Raw genomic sequence first — 25,431 nt, forward strand, 5'->3', positions numbered from 1 at the left:
AAATGCAAAAACAAAAATTGATGGACGAAATGTTGCACAATGGCAAAACATTCACGCCCAGTCTCAGATCTGGGTTTAATCCATCGTTATTTTGCTCACCACATCACCCTAGTTCAGACATGGCCATATGCAAATCAATCTTGACCCTGTGCCTCATGGGAACAATCCAGCCCGAACTGCCAAGCCATGTCTTCCCTGGACCGGAATCAAGCATCCTAGGACCAGTTTCTGGCTATCAGCTGTCATCAGCCAGGATAGCTTGATTCCAGTGGCATGGAGAGCACGGTACTCAGGTCTTAGCATACCTGTCCCACTCGGGGTGACAAATGCAAAAGCAACAATTGATGGACGGAATGTTGCACAATGGCAAAACATTCACCCCCATTCACAGATCTGGGTTTAATCCTTCGTTATTTTGCTCACCACACCACCCCAGGTGGAAGGCTGCGGAGAGGTCGAGGAGGATGAGGGCGACTGTGTCTCCATTGTCCAGTAGAGTTCGAATGTCGTCTGTTGCTGCGATGAGGGCGGTTTCAGTGCTGTGTTTGGCTCAGAAGCCGGACTGTGAGGAGTCGAGGGAGTTGTTGGCTTCGAGGAAGGCGGCGAGCTGGTTGTTGACAGCTTTCTCGATGACTTTGGCCGGGAATGGAAGGAGCGAAATGGGACGGTAGTTTTTGAGTTCGGTGGGGTCCGCTGTGGGTTTTTTCAGAAGGGCGCTGAGCTCAGCGTGTTTCCAGCTCTCCGGGAAGGTGGCGGAGTTGAGGGAGAAGTTGATGACGTCTCGGAGGTGTGGTGCTATGATGGAGTCTGCTTTGTTGAAGATGTGATGAGGGCATGGGTCTGTGGGGGATCCTGAGTGGATGGAGTTCATCAGGCGGATAGTGTCCTCAGTGGAGATTGGGTTCCAGTCATTAAGGATGTTCGAGGGTGGTGAAGGTCCAGCAGATGGTTGGGTGGGTTGGTCTCCGGGTTGGTTGTCGAAGCTGTTGTGGATGTCTGCAATTTTGTTGTGGAAGAATGAGGCTAGGGAGTCGCAGAGGGCTTGAGAGGGGGTGATGTCGTTGGAGTTGGCCGAGGGATTGGTGAATTCCTTGACGATGTTGAAAAGTTCCTTGCTGTTGTGGGCGTTGTTATCTAGTCGTTCCTTGAAGGCGGTTTTCTTGGCCTTTCGGATCAGTTGATGGTGTATGCGGGTGGCGTTTTTGAAGTCGTCCTTGGTGCTGGTGGTTGGGTCTTTTTTCCAGGCCTTCTCAAGGGAGCGGCAGAGTTTCTTGGATTTCTTAAGATCATCGTTGAACCATGAGGCCTTCTTGCTGCCAAGTTTGCTTTGTCGTTTTTTCAGTGGTGCTAGGATGTCGGCGCTGTTGGATAGCCAAAGGGTGAGGTTGGTGGCGGCTTGGTCGGGGTTAGATGAATGGGCTGGGGGGTTTAGCAGAAGCGATGAGGAGATCTGGTCGATGGTGATTTTGTTCCAGTTTCTTTGCAGAGTTGGTTGGGGGTGGTTGTTGGGTTTGGGCTTGTTGTAGGTGAAGTGAACGCAGCTGTGGTCAGTCCAAAGGAGCTTCGTGGTGTGGCTGAAGGAGACATTATTGCTGGAGGTGAAGATAGGGTCGAGGGTGTGACCTGCGATGTGGGTGAGGGAAGTGACCAGTTGTTTAAGTCCGAGGTTGGCGAGGTTGTCCAGCAGGGTGGTGGAGTTGCGGTCGTTGTTCTTTTCAAGGTGAAAGTTGAGGTCTCCTAGAAGGATGTAATCTTTGGAGGGGAGCGCGTGTGGAGTGATGAAGTCCGTGATGTCCTCACTAAATTGTGCACGGGGTCCTGGGGGCCTGTAGAGGAGGGTGCCTCTGAGTGTGGTCTTGGGGTCGATGTGGATCTGGAAGTGAAGGTGTTCAGAGTTGGCGAGGTTGACGTCAGAGCTGGTTGAGATATGGATGGATTTCTTATGGACGATAGCGATTCCTCCTCCTGTGTGGCCGGTACGGTCCTTGCGTATGATCTTATAATCTTCTGGGATGGCAATGGTGATGTCTGGGGCTGAGGAGGCGTTCATCCATGTTTCTGTTAGGAAGGGGACGTCCGGAGAGATGGTGTCTAGTAGATTCCATAGGTCAATGGCGTGCCTATGGACCGAGCGGGTGTTGAGCAAGATGCATTGTAGGTGGTTGGTGTCGGGAATCTGAGGTGTGATCGTAGCGGAGTTGTTGTCGGTGCCTATGAATTTGCAGGAGTAGCATGAGAAAGGTCCATGGGTGTGTCCAGGAGCGGCTTGGACGCAGTTGGGGGAGCGGCCGGGGTTAAGGGCTAGGAGGGTGGTGGCATCGTAGGTAATGCGGGAGGGCTGGGAAATGCAAGGGCCAGGGGATCTGGCGCTGGGCGCGGTCCAGGCGCGGACGGGCGTAGACGGGCTTACCTTCAGCGCGAATTGGGCGCGAACGCTGCGCGTAAACGCTGCGCGCGGGAACAGCTGTCATATATGGAAAGTGGAGGGGGAGGGGCGAGGGCGGCTCAGCTGGGAGGCGGGGCGGGTTTACAATGAGCAGCACAACAACAAACAAAATGGCAGCGGAGTGCTGGGGGATAACGCGCTAACACAGACAAAGTTACACTGGCACAATATTATGCAAATCAAAACAGAGCAAAAGCGGCGCGTTTAAATGCAGCAATGTGAAAAGCGGCAAGCGAGGCAGATTGCAGGCAATGAAAGCGAGGAAGCGCTGCACAACGATTCCAGTCACAGGGGAGCGACCACTCGGCTCGAGAGCTGAGAGCGAGTCACAGCGCTTAGTGGAATTGGAGCGCTGGAAGTAGTCTGTGGGAGGGCGGCTCAGCTGGGAGGCGGGGCGGGTTTACAATGAGCAGCACAACAACAAACAAAATGGCAGCGGAGCGCTGGGGGATAACGCGCTAACACAGACAAAGTTACACTGGCACAATATTATGCAAATCAAAACAGAGCAAAAGTGGCGCGTTTAAATGCAGCAATGTGAAAAGCGGCAAGCGAGGCAGATTGCAGGCAATGAAAGCGAGGAAGCGCTGCACAACGATACCAGTCACAGGGGAGCGACCACTCGGCTCGAGAGTAGCTCTGCTTTAGTGTCCTCCAGGCCGCAAGAGGTTTGACGCGTGTCTCTTTGTCGGGTTCTCATGCCTTGAAAACACTGATTAGCGGCGGCTTCTCCACTATGGCGGTGAAACATCGCCACCCCTGCCAACTGCCTCAAAACAGCAGGAAATTAAACATAAAATGATAATAAACACGTTTTATTATCGCTATATTTTTCCTTTCCTGCTGAGTCTTTGGGGGTGGGCTAAGGGGTATGACAGGCTGCAGGAGGAGTGGTGAGCACTGTTGTCAGTGCGCATGACGGTTTGGCCAGCTGTCTTAGGCCGGCCAACGCATCAAGCTCACTGAATCTGTCTCCAACCCGAGCTGTGTTGCCGGGTTGGAGAGTGCAGGCACCAACTCGCAGTCTCACTGGAAACACAATTTCAGGGCGCTCAGGCCAATCCTGACGCTGTTCTCATGACATGAGAGAAGCGTCCGGATTGACCACAGTGGCGTCTGAGAGCTTGTGCCTCCGAGGAGAGGAGCAGAAAAGAGTGATGCGGCTGACTGCAGGTAAGTTTTAATTTTTTATTTTATTTTATATAACGAAAGGGTGGTGAGGGGTGAGAATGATGAAGGTGAGAGTGGTATGCAATTAGAGAGAGGAGGGGTGAAAGACAAAGGAGACAGTGTGTGTAATTATCGGGGAAGGGAACCCTATGTGATTGCTAAGGTGTCCAAAAACAGTGGATGTCATGCTATTAGTTCAAAGAGTAAATGTGACACCATTTCTAAAGGCAGTAGCGGCCCTTGCAGGTAAGTGCGGTGAGGCCGGGTGGGGGGGGGGAATTTGACAGATGGCAAGGGAAAATTAATCATTTATTTAATTTTCCCTTGTTGTCGTCTATTAAATCACCCCTCCTCCCACCCAGCCCCAATACGCTTCACTGCACGGGTTGCTACTGGCTGAAGGGGTGGTATAGACAAATGTTCATACACCTAGGGTTTCATACATCCTTGCACTGACCTTTGGTGGTGGCGAGAGAAATAGAAATAGGTAATAGGAGGAAGTAAGAGTGGAGGTAGGTGAGAGACACAGGGTGAGAGGGTGGAAAAATGAGACATTTGACAGAGAGTAGGTGTAAATAGGGTGAGAGGAGAGAGAGACATGCGCTGTGAATGAAAAGTACAAAGCTTGGGAGGGTAAGAAAAAAAGCACAAAGTGAAATGATGCTGAAACAGGAAAAATAGATGAGTGGAGGAAGTGAGCAACTGAGTGACAAAGGGAGGGAGAAAGGGTCGAAAATGTAAAGAGATACAGAATGACTAGAGAGAGATTGATAATATCTATATATAGAGAAGTGGAAACTAGAGAGTAGAAAGGGCAGTGGAGTTTTTTTTTTTTTTTACCATGTGGAATATTTTGGGCCAAATCATGCAACACAGTAAGTATAGCAGTTGCATCAACAGAAGAGAGTAGAACAGTGCCATGCCTACTGAGATGCGGAGCTGTTCTCTCTCTGCACTGGGAAACTTTAAGCTGCTGTTGGGATGGAAAGGTTCCTCGCACGGTGTTGGGCGTGCTCCCTTACCCTAAGTGTCTTATCTGCAATGATGTCTGATACCTAAAGTTGATTTTTCTTGTCAAAGGCAAACACGGATCATGAGTGTGCTCGATGGCTTGAACCTGACTCACAGATTGTGGTATTGTTGGACCAGGAAGGACACCCATAGTGCTACCTTCATAGTGGTGTAAGGTTCTTGCCTTTACCAGGAGCTAAGCAGCATGAGTGAGGTGGTGGCAGCATACAATGTAGTGACCAGTAGGAGTGAACAGGTCCTTTTTTCCTGTGTCACTGGAGTGGGGTCTACTAGTTCACTCATTTAAAATTCTGCTGCTGTGTTCTTAACTCACCCTATATCGATTTAGTGTGTACTGCTGTGCAGTGCATGTGCGATTTCCATGTGTTGGGTGTATGTGTGCTGTACAATACAGGGATAATGCAGTACTGTGCAGTGCATGTATATTGTCTGCTAGTGTTGGTATACGTGTGCCTGCTAATGGTACAATACATGAAGGATGTAGTGCTGTGCAGTGTGTGTGTATAAAATGCATGTGCTGGGTGTATGTGTACCTGTGAAGGCTACAATACATGGAAGACTCAGGGTTCCATTTGTGGAGGCACAGGGCTGGATAGAGAAACATGAGGAGAGAAGGTAGAGGCATCCGTCCGAGACAGTGACAGATTTATTTTTTGTTGCATTCCTGTAAGCTAGGTGGGACAACCTGGAGAAAGCCTGGCTCCCCAGTACACTGCAAAGGGTGCTGTTTGATTCAGAGAGAGGTCATAAGCAAGAGGTTTGAGCATATCTCAGGAAGGAGAAGGGGGTGATAAGATAATCATAAAGAGTAGGGCTGAGGCCCTGGGTAACCTTTTAACACACATGTCCTTGTGGCTGACATCCCAGTGTTAACCTCTAGTCACTCCCATGGCCTGTGTTGTGGGGTTATCAGACTTGGAGACACTCCTGCAGCGACACACAGCTTTCTGGAGGAAGAGAGAACAGAAGAGGGGGCACTTCAAAAGGAAGCACACCCTCAACATAAACTTCAAATACTTAGCCTTTAAATTTCTTTTGGTGTCTGTAAATGTACTATAAGAAGGGGAGTTTGAGATCCCAAAAATTGACAACTATCAAGCAGTCAGTCACGCTGAGCAAAACATTTACCTGTGACCAGGACTGGGGGCCTAGGGCTGCTAGCCTCCCGGCTGGCTGAGAGAGCATCGCCCAGGGAATCCAGGAACACCTGCCCTGTACCCTGGAGCACCAACCCCTGCCCGCTTGCCAAGAACACTGTGTGCTGTGAGGAAGAGGAGAGTGTTGGAGGGAACAAGGTCCAGTGGGGAATCCTGGTGGGTGTATTCCCTTAGCAAATTGTGAGGTGAAGGCTGCGGCACCAATGGGGTAATTGCCCATGTGCAAGGAAAGTCAGCAAGCCCTGTATTCTGCCATAAAGTAAGCCTCATCATTTCTGCCTGTGTGCAGTGTGAAGTTGGCAACCATGTATGCCAGGTGGGGGCACCGTGAAGAGTGCTGCCGTGCTAAGCGGGCCGTAGCCCATGTCCGGTGTGAAGTTGGGGGACCCTGCATGCAAGGGGGAGGCCACTGTGAAGACTGTTGCTGTGTCGTGTCATATGGGGTAATCGGGACCAAGTAAGATGTGGGGGCTGGTCAGGATTGTCATTGAGGCCTCCATGGTGACCCTAGTAGGTCTGAGCTATGACTGTGGACCAGTACTAGGATTGTCACACCCCCCCCACACACACACTACCAGTGGGGAAACCCCAAAAAACAGACCAGCTTGGAGGAGCCAGGAGAACCTTCCCGGCTGCTGTAGGACCGTATGTCGGAGATATCTAGGACAGCCAATCGCAGCCCACCTGGGCCTCATTTAAAAGACTTACCATAGACAGCTGCTGCATCTCTAGTGCCCGAAGAGGGAACTCACTAAGAGACTATGGATGCCTGAATCCTGCCAATACGTTTAAGACAGATTTCAGGTCAGACAGCCTTGAGGGAACTCGTGTGGCTAGATAGCATTGTGGCACTAGAACACTTTTGACTTTAATAGAGTCAGAGTAGGACTCCTGTGACTCAAACTTAGTGGGGCTTCACCTGAATGTCACCTAAAGTGAATGGAAAATAACACTACCTTTAGCTTGAGGGGAGTGGGGCTCACAAAAAAGTAAGTATTTGACTGGGCAATCACTTGTTGCTGCTGCACATATTTTCAGTTGTGAGCCTTTGCTCACCCCCTGTATGTACATCCCCACTTCGATAAGCAGTAGACTGCTCGACCTGTTCTACTACTGAGAGTCCAATGCTGAGGGGCTACTTAGACCAGTTGCTCAAAACCCATAGTAGGTCATTCCCAGTACATCAGGACTAAAAGACCTCAATCCCCACGTTTGGGCCCAGTAGTCCCTGCTTGTCCTGTTGCCCTCTGAATGGGTTTCTGACAGCTGCCATCCACCAACACAGCCTCACTTGTGCCATGCTGCAAGGGTTTATGTCTTCTTGTAACTATCATTTTTGTGCAGGAAGGGCTTCCTGCCCGTACAATAAACTATACTTTAAGGCATTTCCCTCTTTGAACGTGTGCTGCAGAATTCAGCACATGTGCAAAGAGAAAAAAAATGAGGAGAAATGAATACATGCACCACCAATGGACAGTGGTGACTGCTCCCAATACGACGTGGTAGGGCGGCAGCACGGGGGAATACAAAAATCAAAAACACAAAGGAAAACATTCAAAAACATAAAATATCACTTACCTGATGCTAACCCTGGGCAAAGCACTACGCTACGCTCGCGAAGTTTGCGCAACTTTGGACTACGCAAACTGCACGTAGCACAGTGCAAACATGCATAGCGTTGAGTAGTGCAGCAGTAATTTTTTGCTTGCTCGCGGTCCTCAATGTCGAGTTGGGGACCACGAGCAAGCAAAATGACATTGTCGCAAGACTTTTTCCTTGTTCGCGATCAGCAACATCAAGTTACCGATCGAGAGCTTGGAAAAGAAACCTCCCGTCCAGATTCTCAGTGCTCGGAGGATAGGTTTCTCATTGCGAGTGGTCGTGCATGCTTGCGACCGCTCGCGATGAGAAACTACCAGTCCGCGTTGAGAAAGCTGCAGCTCAAGTAAAAATCTACTAGATGCTTTTTTCAATGATTGCACAGTGCCGGATGCTTGTCCGCACTGTGCAATCATTGAAAACGAAATCTTGCACAGAGCGAACATGCTACTAAGCGGTTCGCGTAGTGCTAAGCGTAGCTGCGTAGTGCGAAGTGCACTTTCACCCCACTCTGTGACTTGGCTGACTTAGTGAAAAATAAAATGATAATAAAGTTCTTTTCTTAGCATTATTATAAAGTTATAGTGGAGGAGCCGCCCCTGCCAATGGTATACCCCATTGATGCAGAGTAACAAAAGATTGCACGTAGCGCTGCCTTGCATTACTTTGGGTTACAATCCAAGGCAATTCTCTATCTGTGTTGGATTGTATATCCAACGTCTAAACTTTGCATTGAGTTAGCCTTACTTTTTTAAACCAAAGCCAACACAAAATCTTGGTAAATCTGGGCCTTTGTCTTTACATGACCCTGTTAGACACTGGCTTCTCCCACATCCTTTCCACACTATTTCCACGCCTCTATTATGGAAAGTCTCTGTAACAGTATAGCAAGGGCTCTCAGCCTTTTAAATGTAAGTTTCAATAGAAAATAGTGAATGGCACTTGTAAGATCTACAGGAAGTGACAGCAGCAGGACTGCAGGATATAACAACAGTAGTTACAGAGTCACACCAGCATACAGAGGGGCTGCAGCAGAACTTTCAATATATAACAGAAACATCACTGACAGCATTGTGAGTGAGTAAGTGTGATAGCAAATGTACTGACAGTGAATGACTCCTGAATGAACATGGTTGCAACATTTAAATATTCCCTCTGATATCCACGCACACTCTTATCTCAGTGGATTTTGGCCAATTGTTGGCTAAAGAACTAGGACTGTCTGCTGATAACAAATATCAATCAGCCACTTGGCTTCATTTAAAAAGCAAAATAAAATTCACTTTGTGATTTTCTGCATTTTTCTCCTTCCAAGGTAAAGGGTTGACAATCCCGTGCTGGAATTTGTTCTCTGAACTGCAGAGAATTATCCCACTGCTAATGGACAAACATTAACACTCTTCTAAAACAAAGAAGCAAGCTAAAATGATTTATTTGCCCAGAATAATGAGAGTATGCATGGAACTTGAAAATGTGGATAGAGCACAACCATCACAGACCCCTCGCTGTTCCATGCCAGTCACTAGTCTATGGAGCAGCAGCAACTCATTATGCCTGAAGATAAAGGTTCTAAGCAAAATAATGGTGCACGGAATGCTGAATAAATCTTACATTCATGCCCAGTTAAGAGATCTGGGTTAAATCCATTGTTCTGCTGCTCACCATGTCACCCCAGTTTAGACCTAGCCATATGCAAATCAGTTTAGACCCTGAGTCTCATGTAAAGAAAACAAACCGAACTACCAAGCCATGTCCTCCCTGGACCAGAAACAAGCTTCCTTGGACCGGTTTCTGGGTATTACCCTTCATCAGCCAGGCTAGCTAGAATCCAGTGGCACAGTGAGCAAGGGACCCACGTCTGGGCATACCCAATCACACTTATAGTGAAAAGTGCTAGGCAAACAAATGATGGACGGAATGCTGAATATATCATACATTCACCCCAGTCAAGAGACCTGGGTTAAATCCATTGTTCTTTTGGGCACCATGCCACCCCAGTTTAGACCCAGCCATATGCAAATCAGTTTTGACCCTAAGTCTCATGGGAACAGTCCAAACCGAACTGCCAAGCCAGGTCCTCCCTGGTCCAGAAACAAGCATCCTGGGACCGGTTTCTAGGTATTACCCTTCATCAGCCAGGCTAGCTTGAATCCAGTGGCACAGTGAGCAAGGGACCCACGTCTGGGCAGACCCATTATACTTATGGTGAAAAGTGCTACGCAAACAAATGATGGACGGAATGCTGAATAAATCATACATTCACGCCCAGTCAAGAGATCTGGGTTAAATCCGTTGTTTTTTTGCTCACCATGCCACCCCAGTTTAGACCCAGCCATATGAAGATAAAAGTAAGCGCATGTGCAGGTACTCGTCTCGCGCATATAGGTGACACAGACCCTAATGCAAGCAAGGAAAATGCGCCCACCCACAGCTTCTGGCTTGGAAGTAAGAAGACAGTTTTAATTAGGGTGCATTTGGCCTCTCGGATCCTCTGGCCACAGTGCTACTGCACCTTTGGCAATAAAGATACATACGTCACTTCGGTGCCTTGAACTTGACTTACCTGTATATAAGTTCAGTTCAATAACTTTTATTCGATTACAGTTTGTATAATCATAAAAAGTACATAGTTAGTAAAAGGGACAACCTAACATTTCATCATATACAAAGGTTTAAAAATAAGAGAGAACTTTTAAGAAAGACATAAAAAAGAGCTTATTAGCTAGGTTCTTCTATTCAGTTTATAAGTTTTTGAAGGATTACGATGGTGGCCTTTAAGAACCTTGCTACAAATTTAGCTACATGCGGTGAATCCAGACGTTGCAAAAACAAAAATGCAAGGTGACACTGTCTAAGACCGGCAGATCGAAGAAGCGGAAGTATCCAAGATTTACGAGCATTTGTATAGTACTTACAGAAAAGAATAACATGGATTGTTGTTTGTGGAGACATTCCATCACATGGGCAGTTCATTAGCATACGGGACCAGTTATGAATTACAGGGAATGAGACCAAACAGAAAAAGATATTGAAGCGAAATCTTGTTAGTAAAATTTTTTTGTGATTTGATAGAAAAAACGACAGGTAGGGTTGCATACTTTTCAGAGGTTGTATCGCACAGATCTGGATATTTGAAGGTTTTATAATCTCCACCTGATTTCTCAACTCTCTCAAGTGCGCCAAACACATCCGTTTTAGCTGTTTCCTGGAGATGTCTTCAATAGTGGGGGGGTCGTCAAAGTATGACTTGTGGCCGAGGTCATAAAAAAAAGTTCCTTACATAGACCAGCCACAGAATCTTTTGCCAGTTTGTTAAGGCTAAACAGTCTGTGATCAAGGAACGTGTTAGATGGCACTCGGGTTTGGACCATATACGTTGCCACAATAAAATAGGTTGGCAACGGATAGTGTCTACTATGTATTCCATGCCCAGCTCATTATAGGAGGCAAAGTTCGGGGCGCTTTGCTGGAGGGCCAGCACATATTTGATGAAGGAATTCTCAGTTGTTTGCAGGTGTTCAATATGGCTGTGTCCCCACACTCCTGCTCCATAGATGGCCACACTGTGGCATTTAGCATAGTAAATCTTCAAGAGTTCCGATGGCGCAGGTTTCCCCAACTTTCTTTTGCTCACCATGCCACCCCAGTTTAGACCCAGCCATATGAAGATAAAAGTAAGCGCATGTGCAGGTACTCGTCTCGCGCATATAGGTGACACAGACCCTAATGCAAGCAAGGAAAATGCGCCCACCCACAGCTTCTGGCTTGGAAGTAAGAAGACAGTTTTAATTAGGGTGCATTTAGCCTCTCGGATCCTCTGGCCACAGTGCTACTGCACCTTTGACAATAAAGATACATATGTCACTTCGGTGCCTTGAACTTGACTTACCTGTATATAAGTAACACACAACCTGCTTTAAACATGTGCAACACTTGTCAGTGCAGCACAGAGGGCCTCATTTACTATAAAATGATGCAGCGCAGTGCCGCAAGCCATTTTGCTGCACTGAGCAGCACCATTTTAAAAACCCTGGGATGCGTCTTATTGACAACGATGCGAAGCATTTTGTGTTTTCTAGCTTGCCTGCATTGTGGGGATGATTGTTTTTTTGCACAAAAACAATCATTGATGGCATTTTTCTCTTTCTATGCGTGTTGCAAAATGCAGCATGCATAGAAAGAGGAAAAATTGAGGAGAAATAGATGTATTTTTCCTTGATGCACCACTCCTACACCTCCCCTGGGGACGCATAGTAATCTGATGCATTCCAAGGCTAACCGCATCGCTGCTACGGTGATTTTTGCGCTGTGCGGCTGTTTACCCTTTTCCGCGTTACATGACGAGCTCAGCTCGTCATCAGCACACGCCACCCATGGCTGATGACGAGCTGAGCTCGTCATCAGCGTCGAAGGGGTTAAAGAACACTTTGTAAATCTGGGAATGTGTCAGGTTTCATGGATGTTGCGTTGGAACCCCGCAGCAACACCCATGGAATGTCCCTTTCAAGCAGAGTAATGAGTGAAAGGGGCCCATATTTACAAGGCCATGAAAAAGTCACGCAGGTTGACTTTACATGGCCTTGTTAATATGGGAAACCCCATTGCACCTCCGGTGCGTTAAAAAAAGGTGACGCAACGGCGGTGCAATGGACTTGTAAATGAGGCCCAGAATAGGATACCCCCAGATGTCTCCTCATCTTTCGCGGTTCATGGGATGGCTTGACACACTACTAACAGGGAATAGGTAGTACAGCAAAGGCTTGAACGCTGGTGGTTCTGGGAAATTTAACAAATCAGGCATTGCTGCAGAGAATCTAAAGGCCAAATGTACTAAGATTCGACTCAACGCAGTGCAGCAACCGAAGCTGCTGTGTGGCGCTGTGCTGTATCAAAGGAACACACGAGACAATGCCTAGTCTACTGAGAAATGGTGTTCTTTTTCTCTCCCCTTGCACTGGCGTACTTTGGGCTGCCTTGCACCATGCAAATACCCCTGCACTGTAGTGCAAGGGTGTGTGCGTGCGTTGTCAGTCTTGTGTTTTGTACTGGAAAGGTAACCTTTCAGTGCAAATACTATTCGAAGGCTTAGTTCAAAAGTGTTCTTACTTTGTGTGTGCTCTATATTACAGCATACATGAAAACATAGAACGGTTTTGAGAAAAGAAAACAATTTACACATTACGTCTGCCTCAAGAGGTTTCCTTTTTTAACGCAAATTTCTGTGGAGAGGGACATCAAAAACCATGGGCGGTTGCATGTGAACACTCCTACCCCAACAGGGATGCCCACTTGACGCAAAGTAGCGCCTAAAGCTTCTTTGCATTAATTTAAGGTTACTTTCCTGAGCCAAGCAAGTTTTGTTGTGCAAAGTATATATCAAAACAAATCTGTACCCATTTAGGTCACTTTTGTAACAGAAACTCGGCACAGAGTTAGTTAACCTGGGACTAACCTTGCCTGCCCCTTACTAGCCTAATAGGAGGAGCCAGGCAGCTATTACCTGTCTCCGGGGTTCTGCCCTGCTGCTCATGGTGCGTTGGGGTACGGCTAAAGGATACGGAGACTCACAGACACACTTTTTATTACAATTGAAATCCGTGGCATGCAGGTGAAAGTTCACCACAGTTATTGTTGTCAGCAAGAGTTGGCAGTACACCTGCTCCCGACGTGCACTTTGACCCCGCCTTATCGCCTGGCGCTTTTTTTTATATTCATTAATTTACTTTTTTCGAAAGGCACGCTGAGTCTCAGGACATGGTGGGGGGCGACGGTCAGAGGGTTCGGCCTGTGACATCACCGGCAGTGAGTGTCTTTGAACCTCCACGTCGTGTTTACACAGTCGTGCGACTGTGTATGGGTGCGGCTCACCTGACCACGTGCACCTGATGTCACGGACGCACGTATAAAAGTACGCAATGGGCCTGCGCGTGAGCACAGACACGCAGGAGTTGCGGTGCCAGCAGGCAGGTAAGGCCAGTTATAAGACTCTGAATTTACAATTATACGGTGTACTAGCACTGACTGCGGAACTATCTATTGAATTACAAAAGTTATAACCCAGCGCTCACACAGGCTTGTGGCACAGGCGAAGAAACATTGCGAATGAATATTGGGCTCTTTGCACAGCTGCAGACTATTAAGTGAATGAATCTGGATTATTTTATACAGGTGCAGAATTAATACATATGAGGTGTTTCGCATGGATACAGAATATAAAGTGAATTAATGTAAGGTGTTTTCCACAGGAGCAACAATTTATATAGGTTATCTTGTAGTGGTATGAAATTCAGTCAACGAATACGGGGTGCACAACACAAAGTGACCCAATTTGTGGGTGCTTTCCAGAAGGATAAAATGAATCAACATGTTGGACTGCGTTTAGAGTGAACCAATATAAGCTATCTCACCATGTACAGACATAAAACGAATGGATATAAGGTGTTTTCATATGTACAGAAGAATACGGAGAGAATGAATATGTCATATTTGCTTACCACAGGTTCCGAATGAATCCATATGGTGTGCTTTCCCCAGTTATAGGATACAACGTGTATGAGTATAGGTGAATAACAGATAGTCAGTGTCTATGGGGTGCTTTCCATCGGTGAAGAATGAAATAATTTGGAGTGCTTTCATGAGGTGCGAATACAAAGTGAATGCATGTGGTGTGCCTTCTGCGAGGGCAGCATACATGAATATGAGGTAATCACAATTTAATGAACACGGAGGGATGCATGATACAAAGTGAATCGGTACAGTATTGCTCCCCACAGGTGCAGAATGAATGAACGTGTGATGATTTTGCTAAAGACGCACAATACCGAGTGAATGAATACTTTGCATTCCACATTTAAATAATACTGAGTGGATGTTGATGACATAACTCTTATCGCTGTAGAAGAATACAGAGTGAATATAAATATGGTGTTTCCCGCACGTGGAGAATTATGAATATCCAAGTACAGAACGTAGAGTTAATGGCCATGGGGTGCAGAATACACAGCAAACGATTATGGGGTGCTTGCCACAGATACATTGTAAATGACAATGGGATGCTTTCCTCCGAGTCAGAGACCGTAATGGGCGGGGACTACTGGATGGACATTGGCATATTTGCTTCAGCGAATATGTCCCAGTACTTTGTGAAAAAGTAACCCGTTTGGAACAGGAGTGGACCCCGCCAAACTGGGGATAGTGGCCAGAACCAAGAGAGGGATGTCTTTTGAGACACACTGTGCTTCTGCTAAAGGCATGATCACAGGAGGGGGTGTGGGCTGCCAGGGCTACAGGCGTCCAATCATGCGAGGCTCTCACTAGACTGGGAAGTAGGGCTTGCTAGCAACCCTCTTTGGTCCAAGTGGCTGTAAATGTGTTGCCAATAGCATTAGAACTGCCCTCTGCCATATACTCACACTGCTCTGAATCACCTTTAAATTCCTCCATGACATCAGTCTCTCCATCTCAAAATCCCCTTCTCCTTGTTTCAGAAGTAAAGTCAATGTGAGTAGCCAAAAATCCCCTTATACTGTATGACTCCTTAATCCAGGCTTGCATGTTTTAACATCTGCTCTCTGCATTCTGGAACTTGCAATTTGTGTTTTTTACATAATAGCTATTGGTCGATGAATCTCCTTAGGGCCCTGTTCACAAACTGCATCATGTAGTACCTTTAGCAGTGCGACAGTAATACCACTACTACAAAATGCCTTTCACAAACCTACGAGTGTAAATCTTCTCTTCCACCTCTCCTGTCTCTTCTATGAGGAGGTCCTCACACATATATGCTTAGGGGCTTATTTGCAAGCCCCTTGCTCCGTCGATGCGTCACTTTTAATATGGGAAAAAGTGAGGCACCGGTGGCGCAAGGGGACTGTGGTTCGGACTAGGGGGAATGGTTCAAAAATAGGAAATACTTACAACATCATATGTGGGATTTAGGGAGGACTAAGGGAGGGTTAGGAAGAGGGCTAGGTAGTTATGTGCACCACTAACAAAAGGGTACGCCCATTTCTATTCAAAACTGTGCTTCTTCTAAAGTTACTAGAGGGGAAAAGGGGACCCAAATCAGTACTACATTTTACCAGCAAAGAGCTGGCTTAAGTCCAGCACCACACACGACTAACCAGTGCTGCTGCAAAATCCTCCCATAGAAAATAATTGAGGTAGGGATTTAAGATAAAACCCCAAAGTAAATAATGTTAAATTAAATGATTTAAAATAGTTGGAAGTAAAAAGAAATTAAATGTAATGTTTAAAAAAAAAAACAACTACAAATTTTTATACAACACTTTTAATAATAAATAATGCAAAATAAAAACAGTTTTTTACATTAGGTGGGAATACATTTTTTAATTAACATATTTAAAATAATTAACCATTTAAATTACAATTAAGTTAATGGCGCTGTAGCCTTTTTCCCTTTGTTTCGCATTAAAAATAAATATATAAAATTAATTTAAACACAAATATTTTTACAATAATCTTTTTAGAGCTAAACTTTTTTGCACTTTTCCTACACTTTACCATAGAGAGACACCACCATTGGGGCGGAGATCTCCATATAGTAAAGTATAAGGGAAAAGTAAAAAAGTTTCCCATGGGGTTTTATTTTAAGCCCCAACCTCTATTATATGCTATGAGAGGGCGTTGTAGTATCAGTAGTTGGCGATGTGTGGTGCCGTTGGAATTACTACTTTTTCTTTTTGGCAGTAGTAACTTACACTCTCAAATTTAGCTCCATCTCCTGTGTCAGGGGGTGGAGACATGTAAGCGTACACCTTTGAATCATTTTACACTCAGATTTTGTGAATTGCCAAAAGTAGTAATGTTATTCAATAGAGTAAGAGTAAACTTAAGCTTGTAAATTGATCACTACTGTAAGTTACCTGTGTGAATAGCTCAGTTAGTCTAGGCTCATGGCTCTTTCTATCCACATCTCTCATGCAGAACGCACCCCAGTTGTCATTAATCTCCCTGTCCCCCAATCCTTGCACCCTACTTTACCATTCATAAACCTTTGAAGCCAATTAGCCCACTGCTGTAGAGAAAAGAAGTGTGAATGATAAAGGGTTCCTTTCCACATGTGTAAAATAGAGTGAATGACTATCAGATGTTTTACAAATCAGTAAATACAGAATGATTGAATATCAAGTTTTTCTATGGGTGCAAAATTGAGTGAATCAGTATGGTGTGCTCATAAGTTTGGAATACGGATTAATTAATTAAGTATTATGTCTGCATTCCACAGTAGGTAAAAAGTAAATGAACATGATCTGCTTTCTGTAATATAGGATATACAGTGAATGAATGGAAGTGCTTTCCAGAGAACTGTGTTTAATGTCAGGAACAGGCAATGTTGTCCAGCCACACATGAAACAAGAGCTAGCAAAGCCAATAGCTTTGAATGAATGAAATAAAATGTATAAAGCGCAATGGCTACCCAGAGGCCTCCCAGTGCTGAGGACAGATAAAATAGACAGAATGTAAGAGATGAATACAGATCTAAACCAGCCAGGTTTTAAAGAGTTTTCGGAATGAGAGCACATTAGGCTCTTTCCGCAGTTGAAGTGGAAGGGCATTCCAACTGATGGCTCCATTATATGAGAAGGTGCGCCCACCACATCTGGCTCTCCTTATTCTGCGCTGGAGGGCAAGCTTTAATACTCAAGTGTCAGCCAAAGCAACATAACAATTGCTTGCTGTGCGAACATAATAAGGTTGACATAAACAATTACATGTGTGGTGACAGTCTTCCTTTCAGATGTGAAAGAGCCCCCAAACATCCCAATGGGGTAGGAATTATACTTCCATACATTCAAAAGAAAAAGGTTGACCCTAAAATACGTATGTGGCTGATACACAAGGTTGATGACAATTTACTCAGCCAATACCCAAAGTTTCCTGAGCCAAAGAAGCCAATGGTAGAAGTGGTAGGCCAAAGCGCTTTAGGGTAAGTTTGCCAGATTACACATCAAACCTAATGAATGGCACTAGCACCATTACACGTGAGAAAATGATGGACTTCAAGGTGTGCTGGGTATGTCAATTACCTGGACACCATGAGCTTCAAACACGCCGTGTCTGTTAAGGATGCAACTACATAGGCCTCTCATGGGAATAAACTGATCTGATGTCGCTCTGTCTTTTGTTTAGGAGACTGTCCCTTCATATGAGATGAAGTACCTGCGAGTATCAGTCCTTTTCGTTCTGCTTCTTCCCACAGGTAGGTGGTTTTCCCTTTAAACCAATGTATATGAAGCAAAAGGGAACTATTTTGTCTAAAGCTGGAACTCGGAAGGCAAGAGCAGTTACACAGGTAATCACATAAGGAGTTGCAGACTGGCAGTGTGGATGCATAATTTAGTCTTGACTGGGGTATGAGATAAGCAATGGTTCTAGATGGTAATACACCTACCTGTAGGTGCCAAGGACTTCAGTCAAGGCTCAGCCTTTCATCCACTCTTTGTATCCAGCCCTTCTTCGCCCAGTAGGAGCACCTAGCAACTCAAGTCTTTAATAGGCCAACTTGTTCTAACCAGACATGCCAGAATATTCCATCTGCAATGTAAAAGTTGGACCTGTCAGCCTTAGGGTGGTCTTCCCCAAGCGTTCTGTTGGCCTCTGTGCACTTCACCACTGCTAACTGCTAACCAGTGCGTATGCTCTCTTCTTTCAACATGGTAAAATTGGCTTACACCTGATAATGCATATTTAATTTACTTATATGTCCCTTTTAGAGAGGTATACCATAAACACAAGGCCTGTAAATTAAATGCTACTAGTGGGTCTGCAGTACTTATTGTGCCACCCACTTAAGCAGCCCTATAACACATGTCCCAGTCCTGCCACTGTAGCCTGAATGCAGTTGTAAACTGCCATCTAGACCTGGCAATATAACCCCCTTACCAAGCCTTCAACTCTAATGTTATTGCAGATAAGTCTCCCCTAAGGAGGCCCTAGGTAGCCCATAGGGCAGGATGCACTGTAATTAAAAGATTCAACAAGTACTTTTAAGTTTAATATGCCCTGGTAGTGGAAAACTGTAAAACAATTTTTTCACTACTGTGAGGCCTACCTCTCCAATAGGATAACATTGAGTACTAACTTGAACTCATGATATAACAAGATCTTTGGAGTCCTCTGAGGTGTAACAAGGATGCAGTTCACACAACAAGCACCCGGGCCACCCAGGAGGATAGGCAGACTGATGTAATCAGAAAGAAGATGAATACTTCAAGATAGATTATTCAAGTTACTTTATTAAGTTAAGATGTTAAGTTATAATGATAACCCCATCAGGAGCAGCTGTCCTGCTGCTCAGCCCTCATCCAACTGACATTCACAAACCACTAACATTCCATTCATCCAACATTCCACATCACATGCATTCTAGCTGAGCAGCAGGAAGATATAAGATACAACACAGACCCAACTAGGATTTTAAGATTTTAGTTTTTCAAACAAATAGTGAAATTCATGATTTTTAAAAAATCCTCTACAATAATTATATTTGAAAACAGAGGCAATCCTCCTTTTATTCGCACTGCACTGTCACTGAGCCAATAAAGGAGGGTAAGCAGCAGACACAAGAGTTGTCTCTTCTGGCCCACCCCCCTGAAGTCCCATATCATCTCTGGACAGTTTCCTTGCTGCCTTCTATCACTTGTAGGCCCTCCCTCTACCCTACCTTTTCTGGCCCCACCCCATGTCTCCTTTTACCCCTCCCCATAGACTCATGCAATGCCAACTTTAGGGGAGTGCAATCAATGGAACTGCACCAGGTGCCAACTTTAGTGGTGGTGGCATTTACGTTCTGACAGGAGGGGAGGACAGAGTAGACAGGTCACAAGTGAAAGGCAAGACAAGAGAAGCCTGCAGAGATCTTTGTGCGACCATCAATTTTCAGGAGATAATAAGTGAGCGCAAGATTACTATGATGGTTAAGGAACTTGTTGGAGAGTTCTGTGCTTTGTCTAGTCACATTTTTGACTCTTCATAGAATAGCACAGTGGGTTAATGTCCCTGCTGCAAAGTACAATGTGTAATATGCAAATCACAGATGGGTATATTATGTAGATAAGTTAGTGGGTTACTGCTTTTGTCACAGAATTACTTTTTTTACTTCAAGTTCATAAGTTACTGTCCTCCTAATATAGTGCAGCAAACAATGAACTAGCATGCATGCAAGCTGCATGCAAACTCTAAGGCATAGATTGAGAACCCTATTTTTTCCAATCTTTTGTTATTTTAAAGGTTGCAAAAAAGGGTTAGATTGGATAGTATTATGTTACATAACATATAAGACCTACCAGCATGAATGACATGTTACTTCTACTCCTCATTGGCTTGTGTAACATGTCTTATATATTCATTTAGACACTTGTATGATTCATTGTCTCCGTATGCTATCTGTGTGTTGTGTAAAGCGCTTTGACACCCTACATTGGGATGAGAAGTGCTATAAAATAAACGCATGTAATAGAGGGAGGCTATGGAGATATGAGGGGCACTGTTGGAGGGTGGCAGTGAGGCTATTTGTATAGAAGGAGGTCATTGGGGGAAGTGCCAACAAAGATTGTCTCACGGGGCAACACCAACGTTAATGTTGGCCTTGGATTCATACCTCCTCTAGCCCTCCTCCCCAGTCCTTGCTGTGGCCATGCCCAGAAATCATGCTGTCACTTACCATTAGTATGCTGGACCTAGATAGATAGGGCATTGGACACTCTCCCAAAAAGTGGTTTACTTTGGGGGGCTTTACTTAGGAGCCCAGCTCCTACATCAACAGCAATAAACAGCTGAATGGGGAACCTCCAGTGGATGCAGGATTGTGGAGCTCAACAGGGAAAAAAATGCACATACGCTTGTCCAGAAACATATAAGGGCAGGGTGGCACTGCTTTACAAAACCATGCTGAGGATTTCCTTCCCAACACTGGTGAAGTTGTAGTTAAAATAACATTAAAACCTAAATGAAACCCCATATATTACACTGGGAATTCCACTCTAGAATAAACTTGGTAAAGACTGGGGAGAACTCACTCTGACAAGCGCCTGAGGTGATGTGGACTGGTGGGGTCCTTCTTTCACATTGTTTGGGAGTGTCAATATGTACAGAACTACTGGAAAGCAAGCTCGGGTGCATGACTCAAAAAGCAGGAATGCATCTAGCAGACTCCCCCAAATGGGCCCTATTCAATGTATGGGGGGAAGAATCAGCCTCGAATCATCAACAAATCTGGATTGTACTAGGCCTGATAGTGACACAAAAACACATTGCTTGTAAATAGGGAGTGAGGGGTCTGCCACTTGAAGAATGGAGTAGTAACATGGACTGGTGCATGCTGGCCGAAAAAACAATATACAAAAGTAGGGCTTCCCTAAGAAATGGGGAAAATGTGGAGTGCCTGGGGGTCATACAGAGGATACTAAAGACCAATGAATATACATGCAAAGCCACACATTGGGACCAGCACATGTACCTAAAATAGCTAAGGGCATGCTACGCGAGGGGGTGAATACTGTTCTTCGAACTCGTCGGTGCATACTGTGACCCATCTGGTGACTGTGCAATTTTGTTGCTTGCGTTTTATATAATGCCAATTAAACAAGCTTAAAAAAAAACACATGAATGAAAAAGTGAAATCATGTCATTCAAATCCCTTTCTTTAGTCAGCGGCATCACAGATATCTGTTGTGTGGTGTACTCACAGTGCACCAATGGAAAATTACATTGTGGCGCTCATGCGTACATCAAACACATGAGACTGTCTTCCAAGCTGCACCACATAGGTCTTTCAACTGGCAGTCGATGGTCTACACCTGCTGTGCGGGTCTGCCCTCGACACATACTCATACTCTGTGCTACTTTCTTTGTTGAGTAAAGAAATGATGCATTGATCAATGGGTTCATTGTTGTGGTGTCAATGGAGTACTCAATACCTCGCTCCAACAGCTCTCGCAGATCTCAGTGCAATATCACAGTTGGCCATCATTGGACAATTATAACGCAAAATAATGGGTTCCCTTTTTCTTCGCAGTCTTGAAGGCAGAGTACACGCGCAATGGATTTTGGGAGTATATAAGCCAGCTGACCAATGCCAAGGAAAGCGCAGATCAGGTGGAGCAGCTCAAAGTCAGCAGAGAATCAAAGTAAGTTTTATTATTATTGCTAATTAGCATTTGAGTAGTACATAATTCCCCTTTAATATGACATTGCTGGGACTGGTTCGGTTTGGTGGAGTAGAGTGATCAGTAGGGTTGAACATTATTCCTCCTACCTACACAAGGATGTGTATTACACACATGCCAAGGACTGCAATAGTGACTCCTAAAAACAGGCTTGATGCTAAATTCATTTTTCTACGCCAACACTGAAAAACATTCATGTGCAAAAACATTTTCCACTTGAATTAAATCCCACCAATTGTTGTGAAAACAGTTCTGAACCATGCTGACTTTTATCTTATTTTGCAAATCTGATAATATCATTCCAAACGCTGATTATGTATGTGAGTGGCATCGGAGAGATTGTGTGGTGATAGAAGACCCACAAAGCCTTAGGGCTGGTTTATAAATGTGTCAGACTGCTGGTTTGTCTAATTAGACATTGAAGTGGGCATGTTGTGAAGCTGGCAGGCATTAATCCTTTGTTGGGACAGAGTGATTCATTCTATTCACGATCCCCTGCCTATCACGTTCTACTGCCCTCAAAAAGCAGTGATTTCTGAGACATTCAGTCTTCTTGAGTCTCCTAGCCGTGCGGCTAGAGGCTGTAGGGATAGGCTATTGATGCTGTAAATGCCCGCTTTTGAGGGGTTAGAGTGATCCAAATATCACGCATCAGATTTTAGCACATACCCCCTGTCATTTGCTAGACCACCATGAATATAGAGGCAGATACACTTCGGATGTGTCTCAGAGGGACAGCATGATGAACAGTACTGTTATTTGCAAATGGCCCAAATCAGATCCCAAAGAGACATACATGCAATTGCTGCATTCCAATGCCTGCCAACTGGTCCAGCCCACATATCTAACATGAGACCTACCAAGTCATTTGAAAGTGGGGCATTGGGGCCAGGTTTGGGGGGGATTTTGAAAGACGACAATGGAAAATTAATAATTCATTGAATTTTCCCTCATGTTCGTCTGTTGAATCCCCCCCACCCGGCCCCACCGCTCTTACTTGTATGGGCCGTTAATGAGTGGAGGGTTGGCACCATCTTTTACCTTTACGAACAAGTACCCAAGTTGTGCTATTTCAATGAGAGTCAAGGTGATGTTAGACACTTACTAGTCAACCAACATTATTTGTCCAACCAGGCGCTTCAGAAGCACTGTGAGCATCTAAGTCTAGTTACCTGTGGTAGTTCTAAAGGAGAGGATATTTTAACTGGTGTTTTCTCCCCACAGGAGTCTGAAAGAGAGTCTGCAGGATGGGGTGAATTACATGGGACACCTCCTAAGCCCCCTAAATGCTAGATTTCAAGAGCGGCTCTACCAAGACTCGGATGGATTAAGACGCCTAATCCGAAGGGAACTGGAGGACCTCAGGAGGAAACTGTCTCCTTATGTCGACGAGGTCCACCAGAAGATCACCAGGAATGTGGACCAAGTGCGTCAAAGATTGTTACCGTTCACAGATGAGTTGCTGGACCAAGTTGGTATTCAGGCGATGGACCTAAAAGAACAGCTTGCTCCCAACCACCAGGACATACGGAAGAAACTTCAAAAAAGCTTGGGCGAAATTAGGCAATTTGTGTCAGAGTACGCTGAGGAATTCCAGGACAAAATCAGTCTCCACACTGGACAGGTGAAGCAGGTGTTCCATCCTTACGCTGATAAAATTGTCACTGAGATCCACCAAACTATGGAAGAACTCCATCGAAATGTGGCACCGCATGCCCAAGCTAGCCAAGAACAACTCAAGCAGCATGTCCAGGAGCTCTCCCAGAAGCTGACTAAGAATGCAAAAGAGCTTCATGAGAAGATACACAAGAACCTGGACAACCTGAAGGCGAAGCTGATCTTATACCCAAGTGAACTCAAGGATAAATTTGGCACTGAAGCAGTTGAACCTCAGGTAGGGGATGTCCCTCCATACATGAAAGAGCTGAGCAACCAGGTGGAACAGGAGATCGAGGAGTTCAGGAAGAGTACCTTCCTCCAGATTGAGGACTTCACCAAGACAATCAACCGGGAGACAGAAGAAATGAAGTCCAAGCTGTCCGTGCCATCAATGTACACTGAAGAATTACAGGATAGCCTGAATCCCGTGGAGGACATGCAGCAAAAGCTTGATTCCCTCTGGGAGGACCTTTCCCGGAGCTTGAGCTAGGAGGGAGAATATTATACAGAAAGTTTGCAAACAAAATCAGTGGAACGCATTGATCTCCATCCTCTTTATCAGGGTGTCATCGAAACACATGTGTAACATGGTGGAGATGGACCAAGGAGAAGTGGAATGTTCTAATTAGAATGAGAGACAACGTTAGAATAAACGATTTCTAAGAGTGAGTCGGAATAATGGGAAGTTCCAATGTCTGAAAAAGAGGAGATATTGGATGCTTGGTGTTTTTTTTAATGGGGAGTTAATCTCCTGCTTGTTGTATACACACTTGTGTTTTCTTTCACATTTAATGGTTTTGGAGAGTGGTTATTTCGTTTGACATTAAATCTACCAGGGCACGACAGCCCCTGAACCAACATAAAATACTGGGTGCACATTGATAACTTCACAGCTGTTTTCGGAACATCACTGATGTCATCATGAAAAGAGAATATATAGGATCCTGGTGAAAATACATTTACCAGAAAAAAGATTTTGAAGCTAGGTGGCCAATTAGTTACAAGGCTCAAAGCTTCAAGCAAAGAGCACTGACGTCTCGCGAATGACTCCAAGGCAGTCTGCACCTCTTCGTACTGAACTTGCGTTCCCCTATGGCCTGTCGAGATAGACAAACAGATGGGCATTATCTCAAAAGTTTCAGACTGGTCCCAAAGATCTACTACTCCATTTTAAATGGAGGATAAACTCATTTTAGAATGGCAGGTCGCAAAAAGAACAGGAATTCGATAAGCTGTTAAGCTGTGAAACTATATCTTTAATAATAAATTAAATATGAACACCAATTATATCAAATCGATTTATACTACAAAAAAGAGCAGAGTTTTATATTTTCAGAATAACCAAAATAGTTGAGAACGTGCTTTTTTCATTTAGAAAATGGTATATGTAGGGAAGATGGGACATGAGGTCCTAAAATATGTTATACATATTTAAAATTATGTGCATGTGTGTCACATGCTGAACAGACTGTACAGTTTTTTTTATAGAATGAGAAGGAGCTAAGGAGAGAGATAAGTTCCATATCTGGTCCTTACATATGGACGCCGACAAGACTGTCCTTTTCACGGATCAGGGCTGGGAACTCTCAGTAACCAGGGCAAGGTGGTCGCTTGAACGGGTTCCTCTCACAGACAACCTAGTGCTTATTTTGCCGCTATGCATTATCGCCTGTATTTTAGTTTGTGTATGGTTATGTGTCATACAGTCGTTGAGAATGTCCTTTGTATTAAAACAATGTTTTCTCGTTGCATTTGAGTATTTTAATAACTACGCTTATGTTTATCATTGTATCTGATATTCTGAAACATACAAGGCTGTTTGGGTGGATACAGCTAATAAAAGTAGAGAAGCCCATGATGAGGTTATCTGGCTACATTACAGTCGTTTAGAAATTTCCCTGTCTTAAAAAGTTTTCATAGTCCATTTGCATCATACCATCTAAACTATAAGGGGCAGATTTACAAGCCCCTTGTGCCACTTTTGTGTCATTTTTCCCATGTTAAAAGTGACGGAAAAGTGGCGCAATGGGCTTGTAAATCTGCCCCTAAGTGCGCGAGAAGGCCAAAGGCCTGACAACGACAAGGATAAATACAGCCCAGGTATCAACAAACACACAGTTCCATCAGATGTGTCAGCTGGTTATCATTGCTCTCTCAACCTCACTTGCCACTTTGGGAT

The 25,431-nt window shown here is 44.9% G+C and overlaps 1 protein-coding gene across 2 annotated transcripts; it reads left to right on the plus strand.

The window, feature by feature from the left end:
• Positions 1-13,261: 13,261 nt before the first annotated feature.
• Positions 13,262-25,001, plus strand: APOA5 (apolipoprotein A5). Of its 2 annotated transcripts, XM_086956811.1 has the most exons (5): positions 13,305-13,371; positions 15,933-15,967; positions 17,557-17,626; positions 21,443-21,554; positions 22,818-24,536. In XM_086956811.1, exons 1-5 carry the CDS (start codon positions 13,320-13,322, stop codon positions 23,740-23,742), a joined length of 1,194 nt encoding a protein of 397 aa, XP_086812937.1. In that variant the 5' UTR covers positions 13,305-13,319; the 3' UTR covers positions 23,743-24,536. The 2 variants fall into 2 exon arrangements, with proteins under 2 accessions (XP_086812936.1, XP_086812937.1); XM_086956810.1 differs by lacking the exon at positions 15,933-15,967 and having other exon boundaries at positions 13,262-13,371; positions 22,818-25,001.
• Positions 25,002-25,431: the final 430 nt, after the last annotated feature.

Source organism: Lissotriton vulgaris, chromosome 2_1, assembly GCF_964263255.1.
Source record: "Lissotriton vulgaris chromosome 2_1, aLisVul1.2, whole genome shotgun sequence".
In the NCBI taxonomy this organism is placed as follows: domain Eukaryota; kingdom Metazoa; phylum Chordata; class Amphibia; order Caudata; family Salamandridae; genus Lissotriton; species Lissotriton vulgaris.

Bases quoted from the DNA above. Each gene is read 5' to 3' on its own strand.
- APOA5 (XM_086956811.1), top strand. From the start codon at position 13,320: ATGGGCCTGCGCGTGAGCACAGACACGCAGGAGTTGCGGTGCCAGCAG. The intron at 15,968-17,556 runs GTAAAGTATAAG...TCTTTTGTTTAG, and splicing joins GGGGCGGAGATCTCCATATA to GAGACTGTCCCTTCATATGA. The intron at 17,627-21,442 runs GTAGGTGGTTTT...TTTTCTTCGCAG, and splicing joins CGTTCTGCTTCTTCCCACAG to TCTTGAAGGCAGAGTACACG.